Genomic DNA, 11,373 nt, shown 5'->3' with positions numbered 1-11,373 from the left:
GGGAGACGCTTTTCAAATGGTAAAGGAAAAAGCAAACAAAGAAAACCAGTAATGATTCAGGAGGGAGCCTTTGTAAATGATTGATCAAACCAAATGTCAGGAGAAAAGTGCTCTCAAGTATAGAGACTTCAAAACTAATATTCAAACTCTCAATCTGTTTGTTTAAAAAAAGTTTAATGAGCTATAAAATAAATAACACTTAAATATTAAATAAACTATGTACAACATGAAAAAATACTTTATCTCCACACATCTCATTATGTACAGAAATAAGACCATCATGAAAATTGACAGCTGAAAGACTGGAACCATCAGAAGGCTCCACTTCCTTCATCAAGAAGAGGACCAATGTGGCATTTTTGTTTCTGACTTGGCAGTGACACGACTGTTAACCTGTGAGGAAAAAGAAGTATCAGAGATAAGCTCTAGTCTGATGTGGCTTTAAGAAAATTTCCAAGGATCATAATTTGTCAGTTTCTTTTTTCTGGGATGTCCTAGGAGACATACCAGATCTGCCACTTTGACTTAAGTTCATCTTTCATTTCTTAAATTATATGACTATGTGGGAAACTACAAATGTTCACACCATTTAAAACCTTGCTTAATAAAAAAGGCCACTGTAGTCAAGAAAAATAGTTTTCCCAACCGGGTATACCCTGTTAGACATAATTAAAAACTAAGATTAAGTGTCTCAGTATTTATGATATACAGTTAATTTAAGATAATTAGTACCAGGGGTATAATAATAGTAGCTACCAGTTAATAGGTAGCCACCATGCCAGCACAGCATATTAATATCCCATTCCACCCTTATGAATGCATTGAGTTGTAGCTTAAGCACAGAAGTGAAATATTTCTTAAAGATGCAAAGAATACTAAGTATAACATTGTCATGAACATTTATCTGTTTCATGAGTTATAATAATCTAGAGTGTATTAAAAATAGAACTTAAGTTTCAGTAGACTTATGGTATGTATAGGAATACCCCACTTAACAGTTATCTCAAGTGACAACTCCACTAAAGGCAGAAAAAGTATGTTAGGGACACAACATTATCTTTCCTAAATGTCTGAGTTTTTTGCCTCTCTCTTCCTCCGTCGTCTTCATTAACTCTTTAGTGTGTACTTTCTACCTAAAATGTACTTAGATTTCTCTGTTTAAAAATTAAATCATAGGTTTTTAGCAAAGAACTCTCAAATATGATTCCCTTCTTTCCTTCCTTTAAAGGAACATTCCAGTTCTTGTCTCAAAGAGGATCTTCTTTCATGCAATAGCTAACCCTGGCCCTCTACTGTTTCTAAAATACCCTGCTAACTTCTCAGTATTGCCAATATTTCTTCATAATTGCTCTCCTGACTTCCTAAGATCTTCCCAGTTCACAAGGCCATTTTGGATACATGACCTTTCCTAGCTCTTGAGTGTGTCCCACTGAATCTCCCATTTTTGGACTGTTTCCCCATTCCATTGGTTCCTTTCTTATGACTTCTATTTTACATTCCTCAATGCCTGGATTCCTTATAGGTTTTCTCCATCTATAAAGCATTACGTTCTTTGATAAAGGACTGGAGTTCCCCAGATCTATATTCCTTTGAATAATGAGTAAATACTTAGTTCTTTTACAAGATTGAAATCAAACTTACTCAAAGAATAACATTTCCTTAAAACAGTTCTTCATACACATTCATAATTAAGAATACAGTCTTCCTTTGCCTTGAGACAAGTGTTGTCATTTTTTCAAAATTATAGCATCTAAACTGCAGGTAAATTTTAATGGCCATACCTGAATTGTCTTCAACTAGGCTATGACAGGTACATTTCCAGTTTCTTGTCGAAGCTTCTTTCGCTCTTCTGCTTCTCCTTCATATTCCTTGAAGTATCGTTTTCGAAGCCTTTAGGGAACACAGAATCCCACTGTTAGCAAGTCCTACATATCGGTGCAGTGGGAAGTTTCTTCCTGTGACCTCTTATAGACAAGAACCATTCCTTGGTTTATTGCACTAAACCAAAGCCTAAACACAACTGCAGTGTCTGGCCAATATTTTTTTGTGGGGGGCATTCATGCTGCCACTATATAAACACACTTCTAAAACACCAAAATGTAAATGTATAGTCACAAGGAAAACTTTCAACAGTGTGGAACATAGCCATGTCTTTTGATGTTATTCCTGAAGAATTAAGCATCGGGGGAGATGGAATACAATAGAAGGACTACATGCACATAAATGAATATATAGGAATGAATTTAAGTTTCCATTAAGTGATTTTTAAATAACTAGAAATTTTGACTGTTTATAAAACAACTTGTATTTTATTTCCAAACATAAATGTTTCCTTCTAATTTTATTTATTGCTGCATTATATGTTTAAACTCCACAGTTTATAATTGGGGGAATGTTGTCCACTACTTTCAGTGGTTCCCGAGTCATCCCACCAGACATTGTCATTAAATCCCAAAGAACTTATGTTTAAGGAAAAACATTCACTTCAATTATGGGAAAAAATACTCAGTAAATGTGGCTTAAAATTGGTGTTGATTATGTTTCAAATATCATAAAAAATTTGAGAGAAAAATCATTTTCTAACAGTGACAGAATTGAGCTGGTCTAGTATCACAGGCCCATCACCCCAGCTACTCAAGAAGCCAGGACAGGACAATCACAAAATCAAGGAAGGAGAGCTTGGAAAACATGGACCCTTTCTCAAAAAACTGAAACTGCTGTAGATTTGCTTAGCCATTGTGTACTTGGCCAGCATGTGTGAGGTTCTAAGTTCTGTCTCCAACACTGCCACAAAGAAAACAGAGAGCCAACATAAAAAATAGCTATTCCACATTCTTTCAGAGGATTATTGAGCATTGAAAATTGAATAACTATAAGTTCAATTATTGTGAAACATCCTTAGCTCACATTTTGTTTTCTATTTTTCTATGACAAATAATAGTGGTTTGCAGGGGTTCTCTTTTCTCTCCTAAATGCATTTGCATACCTGGCTTGAGGCAAGAAGAAATTCCAGGTGTACAAAACAAATTTAACCTGCACATCAAACTCCATGTGCATAATAAAATAGCTTCTAACTGTCATTTTATCCCTATCTGATTTGAATTTAAGATAACAGTAAACAATGGCAGGAGATAAGTCCTGTATCCTGAAGAACATCAGTGATGGATCATGTACACAATCCAGTTGTTAAGGTAATTTACCAAGACCTAAAATTAGAATAATGAATCCAATGCTTTTCCCAAGGCCTAGCAGCAGTGAGTCATTCAAGAATCATGCAGGCCCTCCTCCAGCTTCCCCTATCCTTTGGCTTCTGTCTGAGAGACAATACCATGCTGATGTACCCATCAGAACAGTCTAGCATGGACATTCTTTGGTCCTGAAGCAAGGCATGTTGCCCAGGGAAGATGCTGTGGGAGGACCACAGTAACAAAGTTTGTCCTTGCTGTCTACACCATGCCATTGGGAGGAAATGCTTCGCTTTGTTTCTTAATATGTTCCCACACTACAATACCCAATAAGGACAGAAATGGGTCTATACTGTAAACCAATCAGCACCATGCCAAGAAATTACAAGCTCAGAGCTTTGCATTGTACTGTGAGAAGAGGCATAGCTTTTTTGGCTGAAGATCTTAAGCCCTTACAGATTTTATTTTTAATGCTGAAGAAGTGCGTTTGGGGCTATGAGCCCAATATGACCCTAATTAGTTTCTGGTCAGCTTTATGCTTAAGTTTAAAATATTCAAAGACAATATTAATACTTTCTGAGATTCAGAAATAACCATCATCAAAAATATAATATGTAATAAAAATATCAATTTTTAAGCTAAAAAATATTCTATCTCTGAAAGATGGCTTTATATGCCATATCAGTGGTAGTCAAAGTAATGCAAATTTTGAATGTATTGTGCTCATAGGTCACACACTATAAAATAGTTCATGTAAAATGTGACAGCAGAACCTGATAGAACTCATGACAAGAGTTAATTCTTAAGTTGTTCTGTACTTACTGGACTGTGACAACAATGCCAACAGCTATGAGGGTTACCACAGAGACAAAGACAGTTATGGCTGCTAATGCAATCTTGGATAGGTCATTGTCATCTTTGCTCTGAGTCTTCATGGATTTTTCTCCACAGCGTTCACCAAAGTATTCAGAATCACACCTGTAACATCACATTTCATTATGATAATTGTTGAAAAGGTTCTGTGTATTTCAAGTCTACCAATTAATGACAGTCACTTAATTTAACTTAGAAAGGCCACACCATCATCTATATTGCAAAATCATGAGACATGGAATGCATTCTAGCTAAGGATCTTTAAGAACAAGTGTGATTAGTTTGCATGTGAGTGTGATATTCCAAGAAGACATGGTGCCTGGTTTTTCAGTTAATACATTCAACTCTCATTTAATTTAGTGCTAGGGGCTTGTGAGAGGTTGGGGATATTAGAACCACATGAAAGGTTATGCAATAAATACCTTAAGGCTCTTGTTAATTTTTTTTTTGCAAAAAGGCTGGAAAATATATCTATATTATGTAATAAAATGATGGTTTATAGCAATAGAAAACTACAGCCTCTTTGCCCTACTTTTCACAGCCTGAAATTTAAGTTTTTTCTCTATTTTAAGAGCTTACATTTTAATTGAGTGTACAGACATAATATTGGCCCACAAAACCTACATATTTTCCACCTTATCTTTTAATGAAGTTTCTGGGTCTTGGTTTGCACACTGGAAAAGTCAAAAGTCTGTGGGGGTTTCAGGCATGATGTAGGATGGGGAATTTTATGTGGTTCAAACCTACTTGCATGTCACTGCAAGGTTCTCGATGTATACACATTCACCATGAATGCAGAAGTTCTGGAAATTCGTATCACATGGGTTCTTTTTCTTCTTTTTGTTTCTTCTACCTTTCCCACTTTTGCTTCCCTTTTTCTTTCTTTTGGGTTTGTCTGAAGTCCTGTCCCCTTCTGTCTTATTTTTCTTGGGCTTAATTACCTGTTCAACTGGAGAAAAGGAAAGTTTGACAAGTTAAGGTCAGATTTACTGTCAGCATCTTCTCTTCATCTTAAGAATCACGTGAGATATATGAGACTGAAAAATCACGGCACTGAGAACAACCTTTGCCTCATTATTTAACATGATACACATGGTAAACTTCCAGAGAGTATCTATGTTAGATGGTACTTACTAATCTGTGTCACAAGCTACTTTTGTTATTTTACCTAAGTGTGCACATAGATGTACTGTACCTCACACGATACAGAGGTAAATAGTCCAGCAAAGACAAAATACATCTCCTAGAACAAGCAGCTGGAAAGCACAGTGCTGACAGGCTTAAGGCTTTTTGTTTGTTCATTTGTTTTCCTTGTATCAAACAATGTCTCTTGGTAAAGGACAATGCCATTGACTAAAATGTGGTGTGAGACAGATCTGCTGATTTTACTTCTCCATAATTGTCTTAGGCTCACTGTCTTAAGCTGGAAGTTAGTGGGCACTACTCAAGGGTGGAGAAAACTGGAAAATACATATTATTAAAAACAACAAAAAACACTTTCCAGGGGGCTCTTTGTTGCATTCAATCTATTTAAAATAGCACTGAAATATTGTGTCCTATTGGCTTCAGAATGCCACCTCAACTCATAAGATCTAGAGTCCTCAGAACTCTGAAAGGTGTAGTTCATTACATGCTAAAGGAAGAGGAAGGCTTGAGCTGTTTAATGATGTACATTTTGTTCTGAATATTCTTCAATAGGTGTGTATGACCATGTGTTCAGCAAAAAGAGGCCACCAAGAAGAGAAGGCACGCTAGTCCCAAAGGCAGTGCAAGCACCCATCACACGGAACACAACAGAAATGTTAGTAGAAGGCTAACAGGGGTGTAAAAGACAGCATCTCAAGGAAATGATAGTAGGGTTTTTTGTTTTTGTTTATGTTTTGTTTTAGTAGCTTACTTTGAGTGCATTAATAAAAGCTAAATTAGGAGTAATGTTAACTAGGTGACCATGCAGTGTTTATACAAAAACTTTCTTCTGGTCATTAAGAAGTGCAAGTTAGAAAAAGCCCTCTAGGAGAACAGTCTTAAATGAATATCACTATACTTCATCAGGTAGATTAGAAGTCCAAGCCAAATAATAGTCACTGTGCTGAAGTGTCGCAACAGACAGAACACCCATGGGCATTTAAGCAAACAGACTTTCAAATGAGCTCAACCAACAGTTTCAGCTTTATACACTGAGCTGCAATTCTAAATATTGGTCACTTGCTCTGCTAGGAATTGATTTGCCCTCTGAATGTGTTAATATCATAAGTCCTGGACACCCAATGGTCTAATCTAATCCCCTTTCTCATGACATATATCAAAACAAACAAACAAAACAATTAGAAGCAAGGCACCAAAGTAGAATGGTCATTGAGGTTTATCCCTCCTGTCACTTGCCCAGTCCCTGTCCCTGTATTAGGACACTCACTCACTATTCTTCAGTTCTGGGAGACTCTAAAGGAGGGGAAGGAGGAGGGGGAGGGGAAGCAGAGGAGGAGGAAAATCTTCTATGAAAGTCTTAAAAGAACTTAAAGAACTCTGGAATCCCCTTATCCTTCCTCTAGGGTAGACAGTTCTAGACCTGACTTATCGATAGTCTCTTCTTCCCTCAAAATACAAAGTAAAATGAAGGTAGGGAGCTTTTATCTCTCTCTCATGTAAAAGAAAGGTATTTTTAAAAGGTCTGTTTGGTAAGAGCAAAAGAGAGAAAAGGGGGTCACTAGTTTGGATAAAAATAAAATATACACATACTTGTGTTTCTTTAACATTTCTAGAGGTCTGTCAGTTTTTCTTCTGTTCCCTTATTTGTGTTAAAATGCTTGTTATTTGAACACAGTAGTATGGGGGAGGGGATACAAGTGTTGAGCTACAAGGCCCACAGGAACTGTTAATGACTACCTCTGCTCTCAGAATGGAGGTCATGTGGCACACCTGGAAAAGAACATAGTCCCTGGAATCAAGCAGATTGAGGTTCTAATTCTGACTCAACTGCTTGCTCCCTGAGCCACGTAACCTTTCTGAGCTTCAGTTATTGTGTAAAATGAGAATAATAATTTCTGTTTACCAGAATTATAAAGACTTTGATTAATGCCTTAGACGTATAGGATGCAATCTACAATACTTCTTTAAAGGATATGCAATAGCCACACCTATAAAGCAATTAGAAAACTCGGAAAAGCGATGTTTTTTCTGAAGCCACATTGCTAAGATCAAACCACATCTCATACACAGAATTTTTCCGGTCTCCTCCACTTACCTCTGACTGAATCATCTATAACATAGCCGGATATTTGTGGCTCATTATCATATTCTTCTGAGTAGTCATAGTCCCCTGTGGAGAGTTCACTGCCAGAGGGCATTTCACTTATGGTAGAGACCTCACTTCCCGCAGAAACCACAAGTCCAGTGGCATTGTGGTGCCCAGAAAATGCTGGAATTTTCCCAGAGGTGGTATCATTCAGGTCCAACCCAGCTGCATAATGGCCTGCAGGGAGAGAATAAGAGGCCTTGAGTCTAGGGGCTTTTGTGTCACTGTGTGAGCAGTGCTGGGAGACTTGTCTCCTCCTATCAAAGCAGCTATTGCACTGCACGTGTGCTATTGTTTTTCTGACTGAGTCACTAATGAAAGCAACTTCACAGTTTGCCAAGAGGCAAACTCAGCCGCTCCAATTACAGAGTTTCTTTTATCTGGGTTTTCTTTTCCACAGATAGCCTACAATAATTTCCACAATTTAAAAAGCCCTGCCAAGTCAGTCCAGTAGAATCACATAACAGGCAATGTCTAATAGGCTCTTAGTGCAGGTCTGACGTGCGTGCCTTTCTGCCCATGCTCTCCTGCCTCCTTTTAGCTGATGCTGCATGTGGGGATCCATTTTAACACTTGATTATGCCTGTTGAATCTGTACATAAAATGTTAAAGGTAGTACAATGGTGCCTAACAGCAAGGACTGTTACTATCTTTATCCATTATTATTATGATTATTATTAGCACAGAGAAAAAGTTGAGAGCACCTGGTAACTTTTGGAGAGTTCTGAGTTCCAGTCCTTGCCTTTTCTATTCTTTTATGATTTTGTCTCTTTTCCTTTTTATTTTTTTCTTTTTAAATCTCAAAGCAGCACTGGCAGCGGTGCTTTCAGCCTCTCTCTAGGGCACTTTGAGTCCTCTTTAGGAAGGTAAAAATAAAATACCTAGACACAAGAGATGGAGACAGAAGGCAAGGAAACCTCCTCAAATCCTCTTGGATTAACTACTCTTGCGGAAATTATTTCACCTGTCTGGACTCGGTTCCTCAGCTGTCAAAGGAAAGCCTGGGCTAAAATGACCTCGTAGGTCTCCATCCGCTGGATTTTAGTATAGGTATTCTCACGGGCAGCCTGGTCCTTGGGGCATGCTAGAGACCTCTGTCTGCTGTCTTCTTAGCAAGAGCAACTTCAGCGGAGCGAACTACCGGCATCCGTTCGCCAGCCGGAAAAAATTCGGGGCGTCAAAGGACAGCAGCATTTAAGGGGCTACAGACCAGGTGGCTGCTGGAGGCGGCGGGTGCTCACCTGAGCCTAAAAGAAGCAGCAGCGACTGCACCAGGAGCGCCCGCGGCAGCAGCGGAGTTCTCATTGGTCCCGCGGGCCGGCGGCGTCCGGGTCTCTGCGGCGACACGACGGCTGGGGCTCTGGGCTGCGGGATCAGCGGGAACGAGGAGCAGCGGGCAAGCACTGGCGCAGGGATGCCCAGCCCGCCGGGCTCCGGGCGGCGGGAGCGGCCAGCGCCTCCTGCTCAGCTCGGGATGTCGGGGCGGTGTTCGCGTGTCAGGAGGGAGAGGAGCGAGCAGACTGAGGGTGCGGTGCAGTGAGCACCTGCTGCTTTATAGGCCCGCGGGAGCCACCGCCCGTGACGTCACGGGTCGGCAGTGGGTGGAGGAGGCAGGAGGTTACTACCCCAGAACCGGGCAGACAGACAGCAGCCAGGAGGAAGTGGGGATGGAGCCCTGTCAATGCCGGGATAAATTTTCCCACTCTTGTTCTAAACTGGAGTTGGGAGGAGCAGCTGTCAGCCCAGAGTCTCAGTGCCACAGGGTCTGAAAAACCTCTGCATATTCGTTGATGTTAGCAGGATAACAAGCCAGGGAGATGAAATAGCAAAGTCCCAGGTTAGGGCACAGAACTTTAAGAGCAGCTGTGATTTAGCAAGGTTAGCCTGAAGACTTTGAGGAAGATAAAGGAAGTTAGTTAACTAAATGAGAAGGCACAGCATCCCCACAAGAGCTGGAGTGTGACGGGTTTGCATGGCAGCCTAGGGCCCTTTCCCACCTGGGCTCTTAAAGACTCCAAATGGCCCAAAATATCAATCAAACACTCTCTCCAGGGCCTGGGGACCTGTCCCACCTGGACTCTAATTTTAAGACTCCAAAATGGCCCAGGTATCAATCAGACATCCTCCCCAGGGCCTTTCAAAGCAGTACTTGCTGGCCTTTTGGTGTCACATTAGGTTCTTAAGATTTTAGCTGGGCATGGCCAGACACTGGAATTTAGGAGGTTGAAATAGAGGATTGTAGGGAGAAGTCAAGCTGGGCTATAGAACAAAACCGAAACCCAAACAAAATTTCTTTCCTCCAGGGTCTCACTAACACCTTGCTGGGGTCCTATACTCCTCCTTTTTACAGGCAAATAAAAAGGTAGATGTAAAAAAGCAGAGAGAGTGGATTGACAGCTGCACGCACTCCACGTAGCTTTGCTTCAGTTTAGTTTGGCTCTGAAATCTGTCTCTTGCCACGCTGATAGAGACAGAGCTAAAATCGTCTTTGAGAAGGGGAAGAAGAAAGTTTCACATTTCATGGGAGGGGAAAGGGGGCATGCATGGTGATGTAGGTGGGTGGGCCCCCCCGTTCAGATTAAAAGGATCCAGTGAGGCCCGATTTCTAGCCTCAGAGGGGGCCCTAATGATGATAGGTCTGTGTCTCCAGCATCCAGACTAGAAGATCTTTACTCCCGGGGCCCACCTAGGCTACAGATCAGGCTTGAGGCCTGTTTGAGGACTAGCAGAAAAGACCAACTCAGAGAAACACCAACGGGAGTCTGGAGAATACTTAACATGAAGAAGGAGGAGAAGGAGGAGGAGGAGGAAGGGGCGGATAGTCGCTTCATTGATTAACTTCCATGTTCTAGCAGCCCAGAAATGGAGTTTTGTTGATTTAATGACAACAAGGTATATTCTCGAAAGTGTGCTTCTGACCTGGAAATACACATGCTCTCCCCCAGCATGCCTCAAACTGCCTTTTCAGGAATGTGGGTCACCATGTTTTTTTTTTTTTTTTCTGAGAAATGTTTAAACTCTCTCTCTCTCTCTCTCTCTCTCTCTCTCTCTCTCTCTCTCTCTCTTTCTCTCTCTCTTTAAACAGCATTATCACAGGGAGTGGGTTAAACACTAACACAGGCCTTACAGTGTGAAATACACAAAAGTCCTGAACTGTGGCTTCCCTTCTACTCAGGGTTTGGTGATGAACCTGTTTTACTTTTGAGGGAGGAGTTGCCAAGAGAGAGATTGAACTCTTTGTTTGTTAGGTGCCCAGTAGCATGGGCGACATACTTGATTAAGCGGTTCTACTAAAGCAGGTAAGAGGGATTGGTTCAGAGTGCCCTGGGAAAGGAGGCTGCAGTTTAATTTGGTCCGTAGGTATCACAGACATCTGGGGAGTGGGGGAAACCTTCTGAGCAGGAAGTTTGGATGGAAAGATGCAATTTAGAGTGGGCAAGCACAGGAATTAAGGTGAAGATGACCCTGCCCATTATGAGGTGAAATCCGAACCCGTTCTTTCATCTTTTTTGGTAGATGAGGTGACTGTGTGACTCAGAAGGACTTAATCTTGCCCACAGAGCTCAGGCTGTCTGCTTATAGGGCTACACACATTCTAAGTCTCATAGGTTTCATTTGTTGTTGTTCCATTTGTTTTCTTAAATTTCTTTTAATTTCAATTAGCCAGTAAATACTGCTTTTATTTACAATGCACAGCAATAATTTAATTATACTTACAAGGCAGCTAGATCAAGCAGTTTAACACAGTTTTGTTCCTATTTTAATTATTCTTTTTCTTAAATAATTTATTACTATTTTATGTGAATGGATGTTTTGTCTGAATGTATATGGTGCCTAGTGCCCGGTACCTACAGTGGCCAAAAGAGAGCATTGAATCCCTTGGAAATGGGGGTACAGACAATTGTGAGCTTCCATGTGGGTTCTGGGAATTAAACACAAGTCCTCTCCAAGAACTGTCAGTATTCTAACCACTGAGCAACTCTGCAGCCCCTGACTTATTCTTAAGATCTATACAAGTTTTGG

General features: G+C 40.5%; 1 protein-coding gene across 1 annotated transcript; it reads right to left on the bottom strand.

Moving 5' to 3' along the window:
• Nucleotides 1–220: 220 nt before the first annotated feature.
• Areg (amphiregulin) lies at nt 221–8,885 on the bottom strand. Its single transcript, XM_027388393.2, has 6 exons — nt 8,592–8,885; nt 7,300–7,527; nt 4,806–5,007; nt 4,008–4,163; nt 1,782–1,890; nt 221–393 (listed from the first exon to the last, which is right to left on the bottom strand). Exons 1-5 carry the CDS (start codon nt 8,653–8,655, stop codon nt 1,797–1,799), a joined length of 744 nt encoding a protein of 247 aa, XP_027244194.1. The 5' UTR covers nt 8,656–8,885; the 3' UTR covers nt 221–393; nt 1,782–1,796.
• Nucleotides 8,886–11,373: the final 2,488 nt, after the last annotated feature.

Source organism: Cricetulus griseus (genome assembly GCF_003668045.3).
Source record: "Cricetulus griseus strain 17A/GY chromosome 1 unlocalized genomic scaffold, alternate assembly CriGri-PICRH-1.0 chr1_1, whole genome shotgun sequence".
Classification (NCBI taxonomy): Eukaryota; Metazoa; Chordata; class Mammalia; order Rodentia; family Cricetidae; genus Cricetulus; species Cricetulus griseus.
The sequence above is the reverse complement of the archived record's forward strand: the minus strand, read 5'-3'. Positions and strand labels throughout refer to the sequence as shown.